Raw genomic sequence first — 26,675 nt, 5'->3', positions numbered from 1 at the left:
TTTATAGCTTTGATTTTAACTGTTAACTGGTTTTAATTGTTTTTACCTTGTTGTAAACTGCCCTGAGCCACTTTGGAAGGGTGGTATATAAATCGAAAAAATAAATGAATGAAATAATAAATAAATAACAGGGATTCCCAGAAGTTGTGGACTACAACTCCCAGCATTCCCAGCTGCAATGGCCTTTGGCTGGGGATGATGGGAGTTGTAGCCCACCACATCTGGGAATCCCTGTTAGAGGGAACACTGCTTCTTAGAGTGTTGGACTAGGACCAGGAAGACCCGGGTTCAAATCCCTATTCAACCATGAAACCTACTAGGTGACTCTGGGCCAGTAATGTATCTCTCAGCCTAGCCCACCTCACAGGGTTGTTGTGAGGATGAAAATAAGCATGTACTCTGAGCTCCTCGGAGGAAGAGCGGGATAGAAATGTAACAAACAAACAAACAAACAAAAAACAAGCAAGCAGATGCTCTACCACTGAGCTACACACCCATCCCCTAAGGGGAATATCTTGCAGCAGAAAGTGCTCACAGGGAGCCACCCATTTAAATACAAACCAGGGCAAACCCTGCTTAGCCAAGGGGACAAGTCATGCTTGATACCGCAAGACCAGCTCTCCTCCTCAAACACATACTCCACCACTGAGCCAAAGTCCTCGGTGCTGAAGAAACTAGTATCTCAGATGGGCCAGATCCATCCTTGGATGGGCCAGATATCACCTGGGCTGCCTCTACTGAGGCTGCACCAACAACACGGGGCAGACTCAAATCCTGCCTCAGCACCTGTTTGCTGTGGGGCCAGTTTTGCCGTGGTTGCTGGAGGTCCTGGGCAGCCACCTTGGATCTGACATCAACGGGGAGCTGAGCCACTGTGGAAAGCAAGTTCTTCACCTCTCCAAGGGTGGGACCTCACAAGAGGAGGGCAGCTCACACAACAGGAGAGACTGGTGTGCTGAGAATGTAGATTGAGTTTGGCATGTGGAAAGATGGTCATTTGACTGCTACCTCTGTGACTGATGCAGCTGCCTGCCTACCATGGCCTGGGGCTTCATGCTGCTACACTCCTTTGTGCATCACAATCCAACAGGTGTGGCGCAGTGGTTAGAGTGCTGGACTAGGACCGGGGAGACCTGAGTTCAAATCCCCACTCAGCCATGAGACTTGCTGGGTGAGTCTGGGCCAGTCACTTCTCTCTCCACCTAACCTACCTCACAGGGTTGTTGTGAGGAGAAACTCAGGTATGGAGTACAGCGCTCTGAGCTCCTTGGAGGAAGAGCGGGATATAAATGTAAAACTAACTAACTAACTAACTAAATAAATAAATAATCTCAATGAAATACATGAGCTTACTTTTGAATACTGCAGATATTCCTTCCAGATTTACTCCCTGGCAGCTTCTCCAAGTAGGGCTGGGAAAGACTCCAAAACCTTGGAGAGCTGCTGCCAGTCAGGGTAGACAATATTGAGCTAGAGGGACCAAGGGTCTGACTCAGTATAAGGCAGCTTTCTGTGCCACTATCAAAAAACACAGGCTAAATACTGACTAAAGTCATGTGAGCATACAGAGGATTCATGTATGCAAGGGTGGAGAGGAGCTTGCCACTGACACCCTCTTCCCTCTGCTGCCACCAATGCCCCCAGAAAATATGTCCCTGAGACTTAGGGGGCCTTCAGGGACATAACTTTGATGAGTATTAGGGGCAGCAGAGGGAAGGGGGTATCGGCAGAAACCACTCCTCCCCCCCTTGAACATATGCAACATACTTGCATGCCATTAGTCCTGGGTTGCACAACTTTGGCCCTCCAGCTCTTGTTGGACAACAAACCCCATCACCCCTGGCTTTTGGCCATTGTGGCTGGGGATGATGAGAATCCTAGTCCAGCAACAGCTAGCAGGCCAGAGTTCTGCAGCCCCTGTGTTGGTATGACAACCTTGGTCAGAGACCTGACTGGGGGCCCCCATTCGTATAGCACCACTGAATCAGATTAAAGTCATGGGCTCCCATTTCAAGGTGGGTGGACCAGGCTACCTGTCAACCAAGTGGCACGTGTTGTAGTTCTGCCCTACCTACAGGGACGCTGGTCAGGAGCAGGGATGAGCACGAACCGGGCGGTTCGAAGTTCGAAGGTGGGGGTGGGGAGTCACACTTTAAGGGTCGGGGAGGGTGGACTTACCCCTCCCTCCGCTTTCCCCCCACCGGCAGTCAGTATTTCCCAAGTCCGACTTCGGCCGGAAGTGGTACAATCATGAGTGTCGACTGTACTATATATTATGATGTTGTCAATGGTGTTTGTAAGAAGGTACTGGCAGAATCATAATTGATGGAGGTTACTCCTTATCTATCATTAACCCCTGCTAACTTGGCAAAGAGGCACCTTTTAATGTGGTGATTCTCTTTATTTAGCAGGGGGAGAGTAACTGGCCCTATCCACCCCCCAGCACAGTACCTCCAGTGACTGTTGTTGGTGTCTGTCTGATGTTGCTTTTTAGATTGTGAGCCCTTTGGGGACAGGGATCCATCTTATTTATTTATTATTACTCTGTGGAAACTGCCCTGAGCCATTTTTGGAAGGGCGGTATAGAAATCGAATAAATAAATAAAATATCGAGTTGTATTTCTGTCTGGTCAATGACCGAAATAAAGATTCCATTCCATACAGGGACGCCGGCACACATGAACGGGCCCGCCCAGGGCATTAATGCTTCAAAAGAGGCCATCATGCCAGGGGCGTAGCAAGGTTGGAGTGGGCCCAGAGACAGGTTTTGTAAATTGTGGACAATGCAAATCATTTACTGGTACTAGAGAAAGACCTGCTGTCCTGGCAGCAACAGGTCTTAACAGTCACATCAATTTCGGAGGATGAATACAATTGAAGGAAGCCCGGGTGGGTGTGCGGCTGGGGGAGTCAGTCATGTGACTTGCCTCTGGGGGGCCCCCAAGGCAGTGGGCCCTCAGACAACTGTCTCCCCTTGCCCTATAATACTTACGCCCCTGATCAGCCCGTCATACTTATCGCCGCCGTCACCTCCATCACCGACTCCCTCCCTCCCTCCGCTCACAAGTAAGCATCTGCCAGGGCATCTTTGGCTTTAATTGATCCCTTCCTCCAGCAGTAATGAAAATATGCAGAAGTGGAGGATGCCGTGGCGCTCAGAACAAAAGGGCCAGCGTCCTGTTGCAAGTGATAAATGAAACGCAGCCTTAACCGTGGAGCAGTGGCCGGCCCCACTATGATTATGGAGACAAATTGCAAGTACAACCCCCGCTCGTTGTGCAGGTTGGCCACGACAGTGATTTACTTTCACTATTGAATGCTTAATTCAGGAAAGGTCACTCAGCTCAATTATTCACCCGCAGTCGAAAGGTAAATTATGTTGGATGCAGGGAGGCTGGAGCCCAGAGAGAAGCTTCGTTTGAAGTTATCTAGATAACAGCTTAATAACTACCTCCTGCAAATGCTAATCAGCTACAATTGCTTATTCTTGCCTGGCTGGCGTGAAGGCTGTGCTTTCCTCCAGCAGACGGTGTCTCCCTGAGATCTCTCTGTCCTTGCTACAGCTGGACCACCTGGCTAAGTGAACTTACAAGTTACCTGTGCTAAGACGGGTTACCTGCCAGCACAGAGAGCCAAGAGTGAAAGGGTAGCTACCTCTTGGAGCTTGCTTTGAAACACAGCCCCAAAGGTCCTGTCAACTAGGAGCCAGAAGCAGCAGTGCTTAGGCATGAACTCTCCATCACTTGTGAAAACTGTGGAAGTACCCATGAGTTTCATAATCTTGAGTGAGTCTCTAAAACCTCCTTTCTACCATCTCAAGGACACAGAATTCTGCTGTGATCCTGCAATGGGAGCAGATGAAGGAGATGAAGAGAGGAGAGCTGGTCTTGAGGTAGCAAGCATGACTTTCTCCCCTTTGCTAAGCAGGGTCCTGGTTGCATATGAATGGGAGACTTGATGTGTGAGCACTGAAAGATATTCCCTTCAGGGGATGCAGCCGCTCTGGGAAGAGCATCGAGGTTCCAAGTTCCCTCCCTGGCAGCATCTCCAAGAAACGGCTGAGAGAGATTCCTGCCTGCAAACTTGGAGAAGCCGTTGCCAGTCTGTGAAGACAATACTGAGCTAGATGGTCTGACTCAGTATATGGCAGCTTCCTATGTTTCTATGAAGGATCCAATTACACCCAACTCAGTGCAGCACCAGAATCACCAGCCCTCCTAAGAGGTCCCCTGTTACATCCCTCACAGTAACCTTGGCATCCTTCAGTTGCTTGCAAGGAAAAATGGTGAGCAAAGGCAAACAAGCATCTGAACATCTGGATAGGAGGAAAGAAGTGCGACTTGGAGCAGGAAAAAAAGGGAGGACTAGAAAGGGACCAAGTGCTGCTACCCCAGTAGGTCCTCCACTCACACTGCAAACTCCTGAGGCTACTTTTCATGCCAGGGCTTTGTTAGCTGCATTTATATGCAATGGGTTGTTTGCTCCTCTGAGTACCAGATCCATAACAGCAGAGATCAGGTGGGCAGGGACTAGAGACGGAGCCTTTTCAGTTGTGGCCCCTCAACTTTGGAATGCCCTCCCAGAGGAGCTTGGCCATGCTCCCTCTCCCGGTGTTTTTAAGAAACGACTGAAAACGCACCTTTTTAGAGAGACTTTTTCATATTTTATCCACTGCTTATATCTGGTAGGCTTTTTAGTGTTTAGCTTTGATCGACAACTTCTAATTTCAAAATTTGTCATTTTAATCCTAGAGTAGGTTTTTTCCTTAACTTTAGGAACTGGGGATGGGGGTGTCATCTTAAATTCAGAGCCATCTTCCTTTTGGGTAACTAGGAAATACCGATGTAACCTGTATTTTTAAAAAGGGGTTATCTTAAATTCAGCATTGTCTTCTATTCGGATAAATATGGTAACATACAATCGTAATCATTGCAAGCCTCCAATGTCTCACCTGACTCCCGTGTACGCCCTCGCACCACCTCACTCCAGGGGCCTGCCCCAATGGCATTGAAGGCTTGGATCTGCAGCTCATATTCCGTCCACTCCTCCAGATCCTCAAGGATGTGCTCTCGCTCCAGGCGATCACTGATGACCTTTGTCAGCGCGGGGAACTGCCCGTCAGCACACCCGTATTTGATCCTATAGCCTACGGACTCAGGATTCCCATTATACTGAGTATCAGGCAGAGGCTGGGAGCAGAGAAGAAGAAAGGCACATTAGTGACATGGAGAACATGAAGTTGTCTGTGATGTTTAAAATATGTATCGTGGCCTTTTACACTATTAATATATGACCTGGACTGTCCATTGGCACGAAGCAAAGAAGAGACACTGTAATGCTAAACAGGGACATGGGAAGCTGTCTGCCTTACGGTGAGGTCTTGCACACGATCTCACTGGGGAGGGAGGGAGGGAGGGAGGGAGGGAGGGGTGGAGAGACTGTCTTCCCCAGCAGATGAGCAGCTGCTGTCCTCCTCTCCGCCGCATCATGCACCGACACGAGCAGTGGTGCAGCGGAGGGAGACTCCGGGAGCGGGAGGGCTGAGCGTGGCCCCTGAGTGTGGTGGCCGCTCCCCTCGCCCCCAGCTTGCAGCCAGAAATGGCGGCAGGCCGGGGAAAAACTGTTTAACTCGGCGGTGATTGGTCAGATGATCATCGGCAGAGGTTGAACAAACCACAGGCTTGCTTAACCTCGGCTAAAAACCTCGCTCCCGGTGCTTCAGACACGCAGGCTGGGCTGCCCTACCCTGGGTTAGGCTGCGTGTGTGAATACCCTGACTGAGTCAGACCATTGGTCCGTGAGGTTCAGTATTGTCCACACCAGGGATTCTCAGCGTTGGGTCCCCAGATGTTATTGGACTTCAGCTCCCATAATTCCCAGCCAAAGGCCACTGGGCCTGGGGATTATGGGAGTTGGAGTCCAATAACATCTGGAGACTCAGCGTTGAGAACCCCTGATCTACACGGACTGGCAGTGGCTCTCCAAGGCTTCTGGGTAGGGGTCCTTCCCTGCCCTACCTGGAGCACTTTCCAGATTAAGCCCCTACAACAGGAGTAAAATGCTTCGGTTTGGCAGGATCGTATTGAAAATGACCCCCAGAATCTCAAACTCCTTCAGTGGGAAAATGCAGCTACTTCTTTGAGACACACATGCAACGTTGTAGCGCTATGCCGCAAAGATCAAATCCAAAAGAAGGCATCGGAAAGCTGAACCAGGGATTCTCAACGTTGGGTCCCCAGATGTTATTGGACTTCAGCTCCCATAATCCTCAATCAAAAGCCACTGGGGCTGGGGATTATGGGAGGTGAAGTCCAATAACATCTGGGGACCCAGCGTTGAGAATCCCTGAGCTGAACGACACCTTGCTGTCAGTGCAGGGATGGCGGTGTTACAACACAGGAAGTGTGGAAGCGCACTTAGCAGCTCCGTAGTGACGCTGTTGTAGCATTTAGTCTGGAAAGGGTCCTGGAGAGGCTGCCAGAGATTGGACCTTCTAAACATGACCTTCTGCATGCCAGGCAGATACTCAACCACTGAGCAATGGGCCCCAAGGGGATTATTTTAGAGCAGATAGTCCTTACAGGAAGTCACCCATCCAAATGCAAATCAAGATGAACCCTGCTTAGCAAAGGGGACCATTCATGCTTGCTACCCCAGGAATGGCTCTCTTCCACAGGTTGCTCAGTGGCTTTGATGTTAATTTATTTTTATTATTATTTATTATATTTATATACTGTCCCAAGCCTCCGTTTCTGGGAACATAAAACAAAAACAAATTAAAACAAGAATTAAAACCTTAAAACCATGTAAAACCACAAGTCTAGTTAAAAGCTTGGGTGGATAAATGTGTCATTAGAGACTTTCTATAAGTCGTCAGAGATGGAGAGTCTCTTATTTCTGCGGAGAGCACATTCCAGAGCCTCGGGGCTGCAATAGAGAAAGCTGATCCCTAAGTATCCAACAAATGAGCTGGTGGCAACTCTACCCATCAAGGAGTGAATCTGAAATGCCCATAGCCGGTTCTACTCCAGTGGAGGGAGTTTATGAGAGGAGAGCTGGTCTTGTGGTAGCAAGCATGACTTGTCCCCTTAGCTAAGCAGGCTCTACCCTGGTTGCATATGTAAGGGAGACTAGAAGTGTGAGCACTGGAAGAGATTCCCCCTTAGGGGATGGAGCCAATCTGGGAAGAGCATCTAGGCTCCAAGTTCCCTCCCTGGCAGCATCTCCAAGATCGGGCTGAGAGGGATTCCTGCCTGCAACCTTGGAGAAGCCACTGCCAGTCTGTGAAGACAATACTGAGCTAGATTTAGAATGGTCTGACTCTATATGGCAGCTTCCTATGTTCCTATGTTTATTAAAGTGTGGTCTCAAAAGCCTTGTAGCTGAAGCCCACCATGCATGGGAGACTGCTCAACATCTCTTCAACTGGGTAATAGTAGCAGCAGAATTGGAAAATATGTTGTAAATTCATCAGGGCTGCTTTTGCCCCACCACACTGCCGATACAGAAGATCCTACAATCGCACTCTAGGTCTCCTGTATCAACACACGAGGCCTTAATTCATGGGTACAAAAACTTCCAGAGCTGATCATTCTTTGTGGATTATTACTTAAGGCACCCCTCTTGAGTTGCAATGATATTAATGCAGTTAATTGCAATGTCACATGATCCATGCCTTTAATCTTTTCCTGCCTCTCTGGCTCCCTGCCCACAAATCCATCTTGCATGCTTAGAATAACACCCCACCCCTTTGACTGGGATCCAAAGAGCTACTTTCGGCCTGCTAGGGGGCCAGGCGCACTTGTGGGGATTTGCGCCTTGTTTTGCTTTGAGCGGCAGACTCCCCAAGCATACGCCAGTCAAGAAGAGACATTAATTTCCTGACATCAGAGGAACACAGGCATACAGTGTTCCCATCATGCAGAAAGAGCTATTACCATCTCAATCAGAGCTACACAACTTTAGTCCTCTGGCTGCTTTTGGACTACAAGTCCCATCATCTCCAGTGATAGTGGCCAATAATCAGGGACTATGGGAGTGGTAGTCCAACAGTTGTAGGAGGGCCGAAGTTGTGAGCCCCTGCTAACTGGGTAAAGAGGCACCCCCTATCCACCCCCCCACCGCACAGTACCTCCAGTGACTGTTGCTGGACTGGTGTCTATCTTATGTTTCTTTTTTAGATTGTGAACCCTTTGGGGACAGGGAGCCTCCTTATTTATTATTTCTCTATATAAACCACTTTGGAAACCTTTGTTGAAAAGTGGTATATAAATGTTGTTGTTATTGTTAAATGTCTGTCTGTATTTATTTACTTGTCTTTATATCCCACTTTTCCACCAAGGAACCCAGACACATGGGTTATGTTTATCCTCACGACCACCCTGTGAGGAAGGTGAGCCTGAAAGAAAAGTGACTGGCCCAGAGCAGAGTTGCTATATCCCCCGAAATTCCAGGTTTCGCCCGGGTTTTAAGCATCTCACCCAGTTGGCTTAGCCCACCCAGATTCGTCCAGGGTGCTTTCCAGACTAGCTGCTGGAACAGCAGCAAAATGCCTCCGTTTGGGCAAGTCGCATTCGGAACGTAAACAGCAGGGGGAGCAGTCTTGCGGAAATGAACCACCCGTAAAAACAGCATTTTTTTACACCGGATATACAAGGTCCTCGCTCTATATCACAGCAACTGAATTCTAAACAAGGCATTGGCAATGTGAACGGCACCCTGCTGTCCGTGTAGGGACTGCGGTGTCAGGACGCAGGAAGAAGTGTGGAAGCACACTTCCGAGATATGGCCTGACCCCATTGCAGGGTCGAGTCTGGAAAGCACCCAGATTTCAGCTTCCTTTTTTTTTTTTTTTTAAAGCTAAGCTCTAGCCCTTGTATAAGCGGGGTTATGGAGCAAAACGTGCCGTCACTCTTCTGCTCAGAAATTATTTTCCAGCCAATTTACCTAATATGCAAACTAGGCACCCGGATTTGGCAAGCTCGAACATGGCAACCCTAGCCCAGAGTCACCAACGGGTTTCATGGCTGAACGGGGATTTGAACCTGGGTCTCCCTCGCCCCAGTCCAACACTCTAACCACCACACCACAGTGGCCCTTTGAGAGCATGTGGAGAAACTTGGGAAGAGACCTTCTTGAGAAGACGGTTGAAAGTGGAGACGCACAGGAAACTGGACTATTTGAATCCCTTCCAGCCAGATAGGGTCAGGGGTGGATACAGCAGTCCACAGCAAATGAAAAATTCATTTATCAATGGTCCTGCAATTTGTCACCCAGTCCCAGAGTTAATCACTTAGCTCTGTAATCTATCACATGGCTATAACCTCCACGTTGGCACTGCTTTCCTCTATGGAGAAAAATCCTCTCTGCCATTTTCCTAACTTACAATGAAAAGCGCTTCAATGAATTGAATTTCTTTAGGACAATATCACTCTCAACAAACAAGCGGCAGCATCTGGTATGTCCTAATGATATCACATTTATAATTTCTCGTTGTGTTTTGATTGTTTGGTTCATTAGCGAGCATGTCGCATCCAGGGATGTCTCCAGAAAAGCAGAGCTTGGGCTCACGGCTGCTGGAGAGTGCAGACAGCAAACAGCAGGCAGGTCAGGCATGCAGCTTTGGGTTTCGGAAAGGGAGTTTTTGCTGCAAATGCACTGAAGAGCCAGTTGTGAATTTTGGACTGCTGGCCTAGAGGGGAAAGACTTGAATGACTATCAAACATGAACTGTCCCCTTAGCTTAAAAAAAGAAAAAGAGAAAAAAAAAGGTCCGTCCTGGTTTGCATTTGAATGGGAGACTACACATGTGAGCCCTGTAAGATCTTCCCCTTCGGGGATGGGGCCCACTCTGGGAAGAGCAGAAGGTTTCAAGTTCCTCCCCTGACATCTCCAGATATGGCTGGGAGAGACTCCTGCTTGCAACCTTGGAGAAGCCACTGCCAGTCTGGGTAGACAATACTGAGATAGATGGACCAGTGGTCTGACTCAGTATATGGCAGCTTTCTATGTTGTTCCTTCCAAATGGCTCTAGAATGTATTGAATTTCTGAGTGCCCATTTGGGAATTCCATGCATGCCGATGGCCCTTTGGAAGGGACCAGGGCTTTTCAGTGGGCATTCCCTGTCGTTCATTTTAGGACATTCCCTAGAGCATCCGCTTTGCATGCAGAAGGTCCCAGGTTCAATCCCTGGCAGCATCTCCAGGTAGGGGTAGGAGAGACTCCTGCCTGCAACCTTGAAGGAGCTGCTGCCGGTCTGTTCAGAGTTGTAGACAAGACTAAGCTGGATGAACCAAAGGTCTGACTCGGTAGAAGGCAGCTTCCTATGTTCCTAAATGGTCTTCCCCGTCCTGCACCCTCCGGTTGCCATCTACTTACCACCCAACGGACCCACAAGCTCGTCTCGCTGGCCGTGCGCACAGTCACACTCCCCGGTGTGACATCTGGGGGTGCCTGGAGTGTCTGGATGACACGGGAAGGTTGGCTGAGGGGGCTCTGCCCCACCACATTCGCCTGCCTCATTCGGAACCTGCAGAGCACAAAACAGACAGTAAAGAGAAGGCTGAGTAGCAGAACTGGGCAGGGAAAAGACCTTGTCAGTCAACTTGCATTTTGGGCGGTATAAAAACAACAACAACAATAATTTTAAAAAACATGAACTACAACATGCAATACATTCCAGCCCCAGTTGAGAGGGCTTCTTTCCCACTCTACTCATGGGTTGATTTTCAAGATGCAGGTGGACTAACTTAGATCTACAACCTAAAACTGGAGTAACGGTCATCACTTCCACCAAGAAACTCAAGGCAACTGTAATTTTCCCATCACACAACTATCTTCTTTTGTGTGCATATATGCTGGGAAGCTATGGCAGTTAAAACAGCACAGTCCCTCTCCTATTACTATTATATTTCTACCTCGCCCTTTCCTCATAAAGGTCAGCATGTATAGAATTCCCCATTCCCTCCGCCCCACATTTTCTCATTTCTCTTTTAAGCCCACAAGATCTCCAGGGCACCTTATTAGGTTGAAAACTGCATGAAGCAAAAATAGTCTAAAAATGAATTAAACCCAGGAAACAATCCACAACTCTAACCACCACCAGCAATCCCTTGAGGCCAAAGCTAAGAAGCCATGTCTTCAACCACTTATCAAAAGGCAGACAGAGATTGTGCTAGGCAGGCCTGCATGAAAGGGCATTCCAAAGTCGTGGTGCCATGACTGAAAAAGCCCTGCTATTTCTTGCACTCACACGCCTCACCTCTGAAATTGCTTAGAAGAATAACATTAAGTAACAACATATTTGCTAGGGCTGTTGCCTAACTAAGTCATGTTTAGTTTGTTGTTTCACCGATTCCACCATCATTATGTGTAAAAAAAAATCTGCAGGTGACCTAAACTGCAAAATAGGTACATTTTGAGACACTGAGCAAGAAGCCAACAGCAAAACCTTTAGTTGGTTAAACTGCTGATTATCCATTTAGAGGCTGTAGCCCTGCTCTTTGCAAATGCTGCTAATATATTGGGTTCAATCCAAACAAAATTAACTGTATACTTTGGTCCCATCAGGCATGTCTAACTTTCTCTGGGGTCGTACCTATTAACAAACTTCCTCCTAATGATCAGGTCAAAGGTTGCTGATTTGGAGCAAACTGCTTCACTTTCAGTGCAAGGATAGTAGCTTTTTAAAGATGGGCACCTGGCTTAAAATCAACGCCATTTGTTCCAGTTCATCCTCTTTGCAGGAGAAATCCCCACGATGGCTGTGAAAAGCACCTTCCACGGAAAGACAAGACTTGATGTAGGCTTTAGAGCAGGGGTAGGCCTCCTTGGTGCTCCAAGGGTTGTTGAACCACACAGGGGCGTAGCTAGGAGAGAGGGGGCCTGTGTTCGTCCCTCTCTCTGGAGGCCCCCCAGAGTGAGGGAGATAATGAAGATAATAGGGAGGGAGGGAGCTGGAGGGCCCTCAGGAGCTGAAGGCCCGTGTTCTTTGAACCCTTTTGCTCAATTATAGCTACGCCCCTGGAACCACAACAATCCTTACTGTGGCTGGCGACGGTGGGAGTTGTCGTTCAACAACAGCCAAGGATCCAGCGCTGTTTACCTCTGCTTTAGAGGCCCGCACAGCCAGCATAAATAAATCAAGGAGAGCCTTTCCCATTCAGGATTTCTTGTGCCAGCTTGTCTCTACCAAACACTGTATTTTAGGCATTCAGGATCTGGGACCAAGGAAAGTCCCAGGAAAGGATGAGTGAGCTTATGTAATGCCATTAGCCTATCTGCTCAGATCTCGTGAAGGAAGTGCTTTAAAGGAAAATGCATTAAGCAAAACCAACCCCATTAATTTCCCAAACACTGACAAGGCACAGGGAAAGAAAAGAAAAAGGAAAAGAAAGAAACACACTCGACAAAGATGCAAGCGAAGTCCAATAATTAGTGCTTTCTACTTGCCCTTCCTTTCATCACATAAGGATGTCGTGCCAAGTCTCAGCAAGATGATGGAGCAGGTAAGACCAAGTGGCAGCTGGGAGGTGCCTCTCTTTTCATCAGCACATGGACAGACACACAATGGCTTCAAAGTAGCACAATATGCAGCATGGAGAGGAACGCACAGAGGGATGCAAGCCGAGCCTTCTTAAGCTGGGCCGGCTGAAATCACCTGATGCCCTTCTCACCAACAAGGGTGTCCAGCCGTGGCTTCCCAGAGGCATCCTGTGGGCCACTCTGGGTCACAGCATGCTGGGCCAGGTCAGTCTGGGGCCTGATCCAGCAAGGCTCCTCTTATGTCATAGTGCTGAGCAGAATGCAAGCTGCACAGGAAGGCCTCGGTATTCGCAGGGGCTCTGTTCTGAGTTATTGCCATGGATACCAAAACCACAAATACAGGGGTATTAAGTGAATGGGATCGCGGGGATTAGGTTCTGAAGGGCATGGAAAATTGGGGGGGACCCCAAATAAAGTGCCTTACCATGCTCTGCAGATCCCCAACAGTCTAGCAATTCTCCCCAAATGACTTTGTGTTAGAAGATGTGTTAGAAACCGCCTGCTTGACCACATCTTTTGTGGGCTGGGTAGTGGGTAGCACCCATCATGCCCTACCACCCAACCCACTTTGGTGCCCGTAGGAGCTACCCATGGGGTACAATGGGGTGTTTTGGGTTTCCCCACTGCTCCCTATGGCCGGAACACTCGAAACATTTCAAGTTCTGTTTCGTCGAAACAACCGAGTCGATTATCTAATCCAACAAACCATTTCAGCCATTTGTGTTTTGTTTTGAGCATGACACAAAACACAAAATCCATTTTGTGTACATCCCTACTGTTTCTGGGTAATTTAGTCTGGATATCAGTGGACAAAAGCCACTGCCTTAAAAAAAGAGAAATGCAGGTATGGGAACACCCCATCTGGATTGGGCCTGTTAAATGGTGGGAGGGAGGGCCTACTCCTTCCCCCCAAGTGTGGGGAAAACTGCCCCCCTTCCAAAGCTGCCACTGGCAAACTGGTGCGAATGGTGGCTTCCTCCAGGACAACTAGCAGCTTTGCCAATTTTCATCAGTTGCAGCTAGTAATTTGTATCAGGAAAACAGCATGAGGGGGCAGACAAGTTGGGATGTACACCCTTCTCCACACACTGCAGTCCCTGCCTGGGTTAGGGCCTCTGCGGCTGCTATTTTAAAAACACAAATGGGTTGCATGTTGTGCTGAGCTTGCCCTGGTAGAAGGGGGAAGAGAAGCGCTGTAAACTGATTTAAGTTCCAGGGCGAAGCCCAAGTGATATAAGGAGCATTCCGCCAATTTCAGTGCACTTTCTCCACACATGAAGCAAGATCAATTTTAATTAAAGCAGTGCAACTCTGAGTCTAGACAAACTCTCGACATCAGGATGTGTTAAGTTACTCCGCGGCACTATTTAGCGCTTTACCACCACTTTCCAGATTGATCTATTATTTTACTATGCGCAGCGGCAGCAATTAAAATATATCAAGCGGGGTCATTCAAGTGCAAACTCTTCTGCGGTGTCAATTCTCCCTCTCCGGCCTCCCTGCCAGCTGCCTGAGAGCCTGGAAGTTGCCCCTCGCTGCCGGGACTAGCCTGCTGATGCGCCAATTAATCACCAGCTGTTCTCACCTGTAGTAAGTATATGGTGTGAGGTTTGGGATCTCCAGCATCTGAGCGTCCGACTCTTTCTCCACCTCGCACAGCGTCACCCACTCCTCCTCTTCTCCTATCACACCAACCTATGGGGAGGAAAAGAACATCTTCACTGAGAAAGCAGCAACACAGGGAGGAGAGCTGGTCTTGTGGTAGCCAGCATGACTTGTTCCCTTAGCTAAGCAGGGTCTGCCCTGGTTGCATTTGAATGGGAAACTTGATGCGTGAGCACTATAAGATATCCCCCCTTAGGTTCTGAGTTCCCTCCCTGGCAGTATCTCCAAGATAGGGCTGAGAGAGATTCCTGCCTGCCACCTTGGAGAAGCTGCTGCCAGTCTGGGAAGACAATACTGAGCTAGATAGACCAATGGTCTGACTCAGTATGTGACAGTTTCCTATGTTCCAGGCAGGGTGTCTCGGGGGTCTCGTCTTTTGCAGTAGCGGAGTTTACCGTAGAGTACCTTCCGTATTAAAGTACCTGCCTGCTTCACCATTTCCCCTGCCACTTTGAGGAGGAGTAACGGCTGCTGTCCCTACCTGTCTGCCCCCGAGGCTGAGGTGGAAAAGATGTACTCATCTCCATTTAGTTGGAAACGTTTCGATTCCTCTCTTCAATGAGGCATTTCCAAGGCAACTTGCAAGGCTTTAAAGATTGCCATAAAAATCAGACAAATCCATTTAATAAGTAGGCAGTAACACCCATAAAGGAAGAGCAAGGAAACGTAATAGCAAGGATGTCGGGCAATGGAGCCATCACTCATGGGTGTAGCCACCATGGAGACGGGGGGCTGAGGGGGGCGGATGAAGTAAAAACAGGTTTGGGTGGGTCCTGGCCTGTGCATACTAGCTGGATTAAGAGAAATGCTGTAATGAATGAAATGACCAAGTTTGGGTTATTCCTTTTGCACACGGTTAATACATTGCTGTATTCAATGAAACTGTGAGCAGGTTCTCTGAATGGCCACTGACTCTGTGCTCTGTGATTGGAATAACGACCTCTCCTGATGGTGGTTTGGCTTAATAATGACGTCAGGGTTCCTATATCAGCGACCTTCCTTTTCCAGTTGTCTCCATTTTAGGGAGTCCTCGACGTCGTTAAACAAATAAAGTTCTTCTCTGAATTTCCAGCAAATGGTGTAAAGGCCTCCACTCACTGAAATGATCACAGGTGGGATTTTTCCCGCATCAGTGTCTGGGGGGCCGCCCCCACCCCCAACCACTCTGACATGGCCAAGCTGCCCCATCCCTGTGATAACAGGTGGGCCCTTGGGCTGCCTGTTCTTGTGGTATTGAGGCAGCCCCCCCTAATCACTGAGTTGGCACATCTGTGTCAACGGTTCGATTGCTGGACTAGGACCGGGGAGACCCGAGTTCAAATCCCCATTCAGCCATGAGACTTGCTGGGTGACTCTGGGCCAGCCACTTCTCTCTCAGCCTAGCCTACTTCACAGGGTTGTTGTGAGGAAAAACTTGCTTTCTGGCTCGATCATGGAAGGCACTGCATGACGAAGGCAGGCACGGGGCCCCATCCTCATAACTTGCCCCATGGCCACCTCCAACCTTGCTACGCCCCACACCCCATCACTAGTGCAGGGTCCAAGAATGGTGGAAGCATGTCCTGTTTGAGAAGTAGGCGGTGGGAAACTGTCTACGTGAACAGAGCCAGAGAGATGTAGAGAATGACCATAATCCACAACTGTTCCTAATGACTCAGGAATTGAGGGATGAAGCATTGACTAAAGCACTGGGCAATAATGAAAAGCTCGTGACATCCATACTTCCCAGCACAGGACTTGTTTGCTTTGACGAGCGACTGTGTAGATGCAGAACACCACAGAAAAGCCTGAGGAGCTCGTACGTTTTGGGGACTATCTGCACATAACAGTATTAATTTCACTGCTGTAATTTCAATATCTAAAAACATAGGAAGCTGCCATATACTGAGTCAGACCATTGGTCTATCTAGCTCAGGATTGTCTTCACAGACTGGCAGCGGCTTCTCCAAGGTTGCAGGCAGGAGTCTCTCTCAGCCCTGTCTTGGAGATGCTGCCAGGGAGGGAACTTAGAACCTAGATTCTCTTCCCAGAGTGGCTCCATCCCCTGAGAGGAAGATCTTACAGTGCTCATACATCAAGTCTCCCATTCATAAGCAACCAGGGCAGACCCTGCTTAGCTAAGGGGACAAGTCATGCTTGCTACCACAAGACCAGCTCTCCTCCCCTATATATTGTGATGTACAAAGGACTGTGCTCATTTCTACTTCTGGTACATTGACTGCAATAAACTGAATCTGTAATATTAATATCAAAATTACCCAGTGGGGAGGAGAGCAATTTCATCCAGGTCAGTATAGGTTGTGGGGTGGGTTGGGGTGATTGTGAGAGGTTATGTTTTGATTCCCCTCCATTGCTTGGCTGCCTTTCCCCACTACTCTATATCATTTCATTAAACCATTTTATCTACCTATTTATTGCTACATTTATATACTGCCTTTCACAAAACATCTCAAGGTGGTATTCTTGCTGACATGCACCTACGGTGAGCCCACTATAATCTGGATAATAAGGCTCGCCTAAGGTGGGCTATGGTGGAGAACAGCTGCATACAATTCCAACGCTGAAAAGACAAAACCTATATTCAGACCTCGGAATAAACTATGCAAACAGTTTACATCTGTTGCAACACACGTTACTTAGCCACACCCTGTTTCTGCAGAATTTGAAATGTTGCCTTCAAATTATTTATGGGGAACTGGTGAAAGGAAGAGGAGGACTCAATGGAAAATTCAGTTTGGGGAGATATTGATGAACTTATTTTCTGGCAATATGGATTAGCATTTGCAGAAAAGTGCACGAGAAGGAGAAGCAGGCACGGGAAGGGGGCCATTCTTGCTTTTGGCAGAAAATGGCCCTATGCTTCAAGTCTTTGGAACTAGAAACTTGCTTGAAAAAGAAGAAAAAAAGCTCACAATCTCAGGATTTTGCTCCAGTGCCTGGACTCTGCGCTGGATACTATATTCTGCACTTTGTTGGGTGATCAAACATCTCTATCTATCTATCTTTTTATACCACCTCATATGTACATCTCTAGGCGGTGTACAAAAGTCACAGATTAAAATACATGACACAATTAAAAAATAGTTATTAAAACAAGTTTTTCGAATTAATTCTAACTAAAAGCTTGTGAGAAGAGGTGAGTTGAGGTCTTCCTGAAAACAAATAGAGAAGGAGATGCTCTTATTTCAGTAGGGAGCATATTCCAAAGCTCTGGGGCAGCCACAGAGAAAGCCTGGTCCTGGGTCGCCACCAAATGAGCCGGTGGCAACCGTAACCGGACCTCTCCAGAAGATCGTAACAAGCGGCAAGGATTATGACAAAAGAGGCGCTCTCTTAAATAGCCTGGACCCAAGCCATTAAGGAGTTTATAGGTAATAACCAGCACTTTGTATTTCATCCAAAAACATACTGGCAGCCAATGCAGTTCTTTTAAAATTGGTGTTGAGTGGTCCCTTCGTGTTGTCCCAGAGACCAATCTGGCTGCCGCATTCTGTACCAATGGTAGTTTCCGGACTATGTACAAAGGCAGCCCCATGTAGAGCACATTACAGTAGTCAAGCCTGGAGGTTACCAGAATATGTACCACTGTTTTAAGGTCATTCACCTCTAGAAATGGATGTAGCTGATGTATCAACCGAAGCTGATAAAAAGCACTCCAGGCTTTTTTATTGCATTGATTTCCAGAGTTCAGGGGGTTTTAGAGAATCATGCTTCAGTGCAAAAATCTGAAATGGAACGCAAGTTACAAAACAAAGGAGCTTTAGAGATCCCTGCTGGCTAAGCAGCAAGGAGACGATGGAGTGCTTTGTATTAATTAGCCACTGTAAGTGGCCAGCAGCCAGCTCAGCAAAGCACATCTGCAAGGCCTGTGCCAGCAGGGTCAGACGTTAAGAGCAGTTTGAAGCGTTTCTTCCTACACGCCACCATAAGGGAGAGAGCTGGCAGCTCTTAAAGCAGAAGAGGCCAAAGAATGCCAGGGTGTGTGTGTGTGAGGAGAACTGGTCTTGAGGTGTCCTGGGTGGTGCCCAGGACCTGGTGCGAGATGTCCGTGTCGTGGAGCCTTCAGGGAACAGTGGCCGTAATGCGATCAGACTCGGCATACAGGTGGGGAGAGAATCGCCCAAGGAAGTCTAATCCAGACACTTTGAACTTCAGAAGAGGTCACTTCTCTAAAACGAGGAGTTTGGTGAAAAGAAAACCGAATGGGGATGGGGCCACTCTGGGAAGAGCATGTAGGCCCCAGGTTCCCTCCCTGGCAGCATCTCCAAGATAGGGCTGAGAGAGACTCCTGCCTGCAGCCTTGTGGAAGCCGCTGCCAGTCTGTGTAGACAATACTGAGCTAGATGGACCAAGGGTCTGACTCAGTATACAGCCGCTTCCCTTATGTTCCTATGACAGCAGTCCCTCCAGCTGCAGCCCCCCCACCCCGAAATCCCTGCTCAGAGCACTGCCACATCATCATAAGCACCACCATTGCCTCTGCAAAACAGACTGCAATGAAAAACGGGGGGGGGGTCCCTGTGCTCGTTCGCCTCCGGCTTCCCAAAATTTCAAGTAAAGCTCTCTTCAGAGAACTTTCGGCACAGCCCTACTTCTCTATCAAGTGATCCCTCCAGTTCCTCATAAACCAACAACAACAACAAAAAATCATAGGACTCCATCTCTATGCAGAAGCAGGCCTGCTATTAATATTCAGTAGAGACCGTATGTTTAACCTCCAAGAGTTCCAGACAACTTGGCAAACCATTAATGTTGCATCATACAGGAAAGGTGACCAGTTTCCTTCCCGGTGCAATGGAGGACATTCCCAAGTTGTTATTTGTAGTGCCAGCGTGGTGTAGTGGTTAGAGTGCTGGTCTAGGACCGGGGAGACCCGAGTTCAAATCCCCATTCAGCCATGAGACTTGCTGGGTGACTCTGGGCCAGTCACTTCTCTCTCAGCCTAACCTACTTCACAGGGCTGTTGTGAAAGAGAAACTCAAGTATGTAGTTCACCGCTCTGGGCTCCTTGGAGGAGGGCGGGATATAAATAATTTGTTAATTATACAGCACTGCCAACTTACACAGTGCTGTACAAGGTACATAAACAAACAAAAATGGTTCCTGCTACTGCTACTATGAATATTTATATACTGCTCTTCAACCAAAGTTCACAAAGAGGTTTAAATAGAAAAATAAATAATACATAAACAAGATGGTCCCCTGTCCTCAAAAGAATCACAATCTAAAAAGAAAACATAAAGGCAGAGACCAGCAACAGTCACTGGAGGGATGCTGTGCTGGGGATGGATAGGGCCAGTTGCTCTCTCCCTGCTAAATATAAGAGAATCGCCACTTTACAAGGTGTACCTTTGCTCACTTAGCAGGGGTAAACCGTTCCTTCCTGTCATGAGGAATTCATATTCTAAATCTTGACAGTGGGGAGGCTCCAAAAGGGAGGGAAGTTGATAACATTATTGAATTTTATGTTTTTTACAAAATGTACGGTGCAGCAAACGGGCAGGTGATGGCAAAACCCAAGAAGAGATGCCTGCAGTCAACCCAGAGCACAAGCCTTGATTATGAGGAAAGATGACTGGTGCGGTCTCAGCGGAGAAAGCGGATTCCAGGCATGTCTGCAATGTGGGGAGATTCCTCCTTGAAAAGCCAGCTGGGCGCCAGGTGCTATGCTGCCTGCTTTGGGGGCTGGGAGGCCAGAGACAGCCTGGCCATCATTATCTCTCACATACCTGGAAACTGCTGAAAGGTGTTCCCTAAAAGTGACAAGAGGAAAGCACATGCAGGGCCCTCTCTCAGTAGAAATGCTAAACAAGCGTTCCAGACACAGTTAAATTGTTTTTCAGCTGGTTGAAGCAACATTCCGTTTTCTGCCTGATGCAGACGCACGTGGGAGTTAGTGCAGGCGAACTGAGGCAGCTGACGGCCTGGGGCTCAATTGGGCCCCTGGAGGTTTTCTTTGCTGGTCCCCAGATAACCCCTTGCCCCGAAACTCCCGTTATTCTGCCTCTCAGCTACTTTCTCTCTAGCTCAGGAAAAAAATTTTTTTCCAGAAGCAAAGGACTGCTCTCCTCTTAAACACGAAAAGGGCTCCTTATTTTCATCTTATTTATTTTTAGATGTATATCCTGCTCTTCCTCCAAGAAGCCCAGAGCAGAGTACATGCTTATGTTTCTCCTCACAACAACCCTGTGAGGTAGATTAGGTGGAGAGAGAAGTGACTGGCCCAGAGTCACCCAGCGAGTTTCCTGGCTGAATGGGGATTTGAACTCGGGTCTCCCCGGTCCTAGAAGTCCAACATTCTGTCCATTGTGCCACACTGGCTCTGTCCAACATGTAAGGCAACAAGGACTTGGACAGTCCTGCTCCGTAAGTGTTTGCCTGCTTGACGTAAGAAGCTGAGCTACATCATGAGGGGAGGGGAGCTGGCCTTGTGGTAGCAAGCATGACTGGTCCCCTTCGCTAAGCAAAGTCTGCTTTGGTTTGCATTTGGATGGGAGACTATATGTGAACTTTGCAAGATAATTCCCCTTAGGGGATGAGTCCAGAGCCCAGTGAAAGAGCATCTAGGTCTCAGGTTCAACCTTTGGCAGCATCTCCAGGTAGGCCCGGGTGAGACTCCTGCCAGTAACCTTGGAGAGCCGCTGCCAGTCAGTGTAGACAACACTGAGCTGGATGGACCAATGCGCTGACTCTGTATAAGGCAGCTTCCTATGGCTCTGGAAATGCCTCTGTGCTTGTTGACATTGGCCAAGGAATCCTTTGCTCATCTTGAAGCTGGCACATGGAAGTGAGTCATTGGATAGAGGCCATTTTGTTCAGTCCCTGCTTGATTCAGTATACAGCCCTTGCTGAAAACTAGTTGCTGTTCCCTGTACAGAGAACAGCAATGCTAACTGGGCAAAGAGGCACCTTTTTAACATGGTGATTCTCTTTATTCAGCAGGGGGAGAGTAACTGGCCCTGTCCACCCCCAGCACAGTACTTCCAGTGACTGTTGCTGGTGTTTGTCTTATGTTTCTTTTTAGATTGTGAGCCCTTTGGGGACAGGGAGCCATCTTATTTATTTATTTGTTATTTCTCTATGCAAACCGCTTTGGAAAACGTTTGCTGCAAAGCGATATATAAACAGTTGTTGTTGTTGTTTACTTTCCTCCCACAAGCAAAACAGAGCTCATTTTAATAACTATGCAAATTAAACTTAGCTAGATTCCATTATTCATTGGTAGCATCACTATGGTTTCTAGGATCTACAAGAACATAAGAAGAGCCATGCTGGATCTGGCCCAAGGCCTACCTAGTCCAGTACCTTGCTTCCCACAGTGGCTCACCAGCTTCCTCTGGGACGTCCACCGGCAGGAGATGAAGGCATGAGGGGTGTGCAGAACATTTTGGGGTCGGAACGTTCCACCTTGAAATGGGCCGTTTTGAGGGCTCCAAGCATGGAACAGAATGACTCGTTCTGAGGCGGAATGTCCCAACCCTCTTCTGACCTCTGTGCATGCATTGCAGCCATTTGCATGGTTAGTACCACCATGTAAATGGCCGCTGCATATGCGCAGAGGCCATAACGGCACCATTTTGGATTCCCAAATGGTGCTCAGAACAGGCCAACGGAACGGGGCCATTCAGCTGGAACAACCAGCTTGACGGGTTGCTCTGACAGAACAGTCCACACATTTTGTGTTCTGTTCCAAACTTGGAAGGGAACACAAAATGCATTGTGTGCACACCCCTAGAAGGCATGCCCCATCTCCTGCTGCCGCTCCCCTGCAACTGGTATTTAGCGGCACTGGGAGACTTTTCCTCCATGCATCTTAATAATTTTAAACACTTGTTTTAATAATGGTATTATATTGTTTTTATTGTCATGTATTTTGATTGGTGACTTTGAAATATTTTAAATTTTGTACACCGCATAGCGATATGCATACCAGGCGGTATAAAAATATGATAGATAAATAAATAAATAAATAAATTTGTCTCAGCCAGTGTAGCTATATAATTGGGTTCAAAGAACCCGGGCCCCCCAGCTCCTGAGGGCCCCTCAGCTCCACCCCCGCCGCGGCAGAGAGGGCAAACACGGGCCCCCTCTCCCCTATCTATACCCCTGGTCTCAGCCATCGTTAATGAATGCAGAAGGAGGACATTAGTAGACCCAACTACCATCATAAATGATCCAGTGCATCAGCTCTGTAAAAATAACTTCATTTCCAATAACCTCTCTGTTCAATCTGGTAAAATGAATCCCAGTTAAGAATGAGCAGAGAAACACCCAGAAATGTGTAGGATGCAAGGCGGTTCCCTTCACCCATGAGTTTCAGAAGCATTCATTCTCTTGTAAAAGCATTCATACTCCATATTCATCTCAAAACCCTTGCCAAATGGACGTTTTGGAAAAGAAATGTTTTGCTCCCAGCAAGGCCCACAATAGCCAAGACATTTTTCAAACAGAAGAGGACAAAATATAAAACATGAGCATCTCTTTCCTGGCTGCAATAAATGCAGCTGTAGAGACAGATCTTTATAAAAATCAATGAGAAGTTTCATGTAAGCCGAAAGCATTTTCTTCCCCCACCCCACAAACTTATAAAGACATTTCTTTTACACCAGATGTGTGAAACCATGCTTGAATCCGAAGACTCAAGTAATTGGTGCTCACAGCACGGTAAATCGACCTTGAGAAATCCAAGTTGCCCACTTGCGCCAGAGGGGTAAATTTTCATGACAGTTCTGCAAGGGCGCAATAAATGTCCAAGAGAACACCCTTATATATTCTTTCGCGTCTGCTTGGTATTTCCAATCTGTCTTGATCGTCAATTCTTTGACAAGGATGGGATGGTAAAGAAATAAAGTTTAAAAGTCTTACAAGTTTGGTAGGAAAGGTTATTTCCACGATGGCCAACGAGAATGGAAACGAGAGCAGGGAAAAGCCAATATCTCCTTTTTATTGGGTCTTGGGGTGAGTGCAGAAGTTTTTGAGCTACACAAAACTTTCTTTGTAAGCAGAATAAGAACTTTTAAAGATAACTCTATGCAAGTTCACAGTCACTGGATTTAGGCAAGAGTTCCCAAAAGACACATGTAGTTTTTGTTGTCACAATCAGAGTTACATAATTTATGAAGTATTTTACCCTCCACCTTCCATCTCTATGGGACTTTTAGTTCATGGGCCAGCTGGGATAGTCAGTACTATATGGGGGGCGGGGGCACGCTCATGGTGATTTTGGACAAGGTCTACAGTCCTAGGGATCATCTTAAGTGGCGCAGCGGGAAAATGCTTGACTAACAAGCAGAAGGTTGCCAGTTTGAATCCCCGCTGGTAGGTTTCCCAGACTATGGGAAACAATTATATCAGGCAGCAGCGATATAGGAGGATGCTGAAAGGCATCATCTCATACTGCACGGGAGATGGCAATGGTGAATGCCTCCTGTATTCCACCAAAGAAAACCACAGGGCTCTGTGGGTGCCAGGAGTCAGAATCGACTCAGTGGCACACTTTACCTTACAGCCCTAGAGATAGCAAAAAGGTGATCGCATTATAAGCCTTTCAGCTTTCAATGTACTACTATCATACTTTTATTGTCCTGACCATCGGGCCTGCAGTGGTCACATCTACTATGGTGTTTTAAAAGCTTTTTAAAGTTTTTTAAAAAACAAAAACGACTAGAAAACTTTATCAATGTTGTCAGAGGAATGGAAGTGAAAACCGGTAGGAATGTTCTCCAATTAGTTCATTGTTACTGCAGTCCTACCCTAACCCATTGCTCTGTGCAAAAATGACTGCAATTTTGTCCTAATTATCTGTGGGTGGGGATAAAGTGGGGGCAATAACACAGAGAACGCCCAAGTGCAACAATGCAATTGCCTATTTTCCATCTTGGATGCTGCCAAAAATCAATGGACCATCTCAGGGCAGGGCACACGTGAGGTATAAAACAACAAAACCATTGAAACAATTACAATAACTTAATAAACAATCAATCACCAGCAGCAACAGCAAGAAGCCAAACCAGCAGACAGCTCAACCAACCTGGGCAGTCACCGTTCACAAGCCTTTCCTTAAAATGCATGCCAAAACAAAACGTTTTAGCCCGCTGCTTAAAGGTACCCAATCCCGTGATTTTTATGCTGGGTCTCCCCAGTTTTCTCAGGCCTGAACTAGGATGAGATACAGAGATGAAGTTGTCTTTAGAAACTCCCTCTGATGTCAAGATACAAAAATCAATTTTGACACTGAAGTCTAAAAAGGTCTCTATGGGGCGCAAGAAACCGACCGCTTGAAGAGAGATTCTGGACTCAGTTGAAATACGAATATATTGTCTCTGTGGAAATTAATGCTCAAGCTGTAGTTTTTCCTGTGTAGACCAATTTAAGGGAGTGTGTAGCAAAGCCAAATAGTAGCACATGAGAGTTTATTGCTAATGAGCAAACTTGGTATGAATGAACCCCAAGACTCTACGGTGCAACTTAATCCCTGGTAACTGGGCAAAGAGGCCCCTTTTGAGTGGTGATCTGGTTTGTATTTAGCAGGGGGAGATCAGCTGGCCCTGTGCAACTGCAGCCTCCCTCCAGTGGTCCTTGTGGGTGTCTAACTCTTGTTCCCCCACAGACTGTGAGCCCTCTAGGGCAGGGGTGTAGCAAGCTCTGAAGGGGCCCTGTGACCAAGAATGGAAGATGGGCCCCCTCATCTTTTTATTTTTTAATCATATCTATATTTTGTGGCACCACAGGCACTGCCAACTTTAAAAAAAAAATTATAGGAGGACTCTTTAGGGGCAGTCGGCAGCAATGTCATTGCTGCCCTCTGGGATATCCTGAGAAAAATCAATCCTCCCGTTAAAGTCATCTTTTGTAACATCAACTGACCATAAGAAATCTTTAAGGACTGTAACTGCTAAGTGTACCAGTTGTCAAACGCCAGTTTCAGAGTTCCCTCTGTAACCAAGTTGAGCAAGAATACCCTGAAACCTGGAGTCACACTCGCAAATACAAACTTTACTAATTATTTCAACATCAAGTGTGAGAAAGTCTCTTTGCAACCAATACCGACGCACCTAGCCCTCATCGCAAACTGCCCAAAACAGCAACTGGTGGACCTCTGTGGTGACAGCATAAGCAGCTGTTGCTATTCTATATAGAGGGGAAGCCATAAAACAGGGCTTTTGAGTCCGAACCTGCCTGGTTTCATACGGCACTCATGAGAGAAGCCTTCCCAGAGGTCTCGCCTGTCCCCGGTGTGCCCAGCACAATGCAAATGCTTGTTTTCACCTTTCTTCCTCAACCTTTGCGCCAGTTCCGACTCTGACACCTCCCTTCCTCCCTTCCAGGGGCATAGCTAGGGAAGAGGGGGCCCGTGTGCAGCATCTATCTGCCCCCCACCCGAGTGAAAGAGATAATGCAGAAAAGAGGGAGGGGAGGAGCTGGAGGGCCCTCAGGAGCTGGGGGCCCATGTTCTTTGAACGCTTTCACTCAATTATAGCTATGCCCCTGCTCCCTTCCATCTCCCTCTGCACAAGGCGCTTCCTCTCTTCCATCTCCCTCTCTGCACAAGGCGCTCCCCCAAGTTCTACACAGCTAAAGGGCAGCGAGGGAGATAAAGGCTCCTAGATTCAACTCTTTTTACAGCAACTGATTAACAATGCTTGGAACTTTATTCAGGTTGCAATCCTAGGCACGTTTCTTGGGGAATAAGCACCACTGAACAAAATGGGCTTACTTCTGAGTAAACTGCATTTTTGCACTTGCTGGGGAAGTGACGCACCTCTTGAATTCATTCATGAAGGGCAAAGCCACAACTGTTCTCCTGCCCGGCAGTTTTGTTTTGTTTTGTTTTGTAAGGCAGGCTGCCACCCAACCTAGTTCCAATCCCCTCCTGGAGCCCCTCTTGCAGCCGGTTCTGTGCACACTTACTTTTGGAGGAAGTCCCAAGTGCTACACAGTGGGACTACTTCTGAGTAAACAATGGGTGCAAGGATCAGGCTGTTCATCTCCTACCAAGGCTTGTTCATGCTTATGTGAGAGAAAGCCATATTAAACTCCATTCACGTAGGGCTGAGTCAACTCGCACAAGATGGAGCTGCAATCCTGGGCACACTTGCCTGAGAACAAGTCCCACTGAACAGAGCGGGACCGGCTTCTGAGTAATGCGTCGGGTTGTTCTGAAACAGAAGCGGATGCAATGGAAGGCCGAGATCTTAATTACCCGGAAGTGAGCTCAGAACTTCACATTGTAGAAAAAGTGCTTCTCGACTGCCTGCCCCTCTTCCCGCCACTTAGAGGCAAGCATCCCCTCTGGCCATGCCCCATAGCCCTGCCAAAGTGGCAGGTGCTGCCTCACCCACCCCTCACCCCATGCCATCAAGAGGAACAGGTGCTCGCCCAGCCTTCTTGCCCCAACCAATAGCTTGACAGCAGCACAGCGGACATAAACGGGCTGTGACCAGCTGTTGGGCAGTGCAGAGGGCTGG

At 47.7% G+C, this 26,675-nt stretch overlaps 1 protein-coding gene across 9 annotated transcripts in view; it reads right to left on the bottom strand.

The window, feature by feature from the left end:
- Positions 1 to 26,675, bottom strand: part of SDK1 (sidekick cell adhesion molecule 1) — a 733,784-nt gene that overhangs the window by 153,839 nt on the left and 553,270 nt on the right. For all 9 annotated transcript variants that reach the window (XM_053276314.1, XM_053276315.1, XM_053276313.1 and 6 more), the window contains 3 exons: positions 14,129 to 14,238; positions 10,378 to 10,528; positions 4,952 to 5,189 (listed from right to left, as the gene is read on the bottom strand). In XM_053276314.1, the coding sequence (XP_053132289.1) occupies positions 4,952 to 5,189; positions 10,378 to 10,528; positions 14,129 to 14,238 (499 nt within the window). The remainder of the gene's footprint in view (positions 1 to 4,951; positions 5,190 to 10,377; positions 10,529 to 14,128; positions 14,239 to 26,675) is intronic.

Source organism: Hemicordylus capensis, chromosome 13 (genome assembly GCF_027244095.1).
Source record: "Hemicordylus capensis ecotype Gifberg chromosome 13, rHemCap1.1.pri, whole genome shotgun sequence".
NCBI lineage: Eukaryota > Metazoa > Chordata > Lepidosauria > Squamata > Cordylidae > Hemicordylus > Hemicordylus capensis.
The sequence above is the reverse complement of the archived record's forward strand: the minus strand, read 5'-3'. Positions and strand labels throughout refer to the sequence as shown.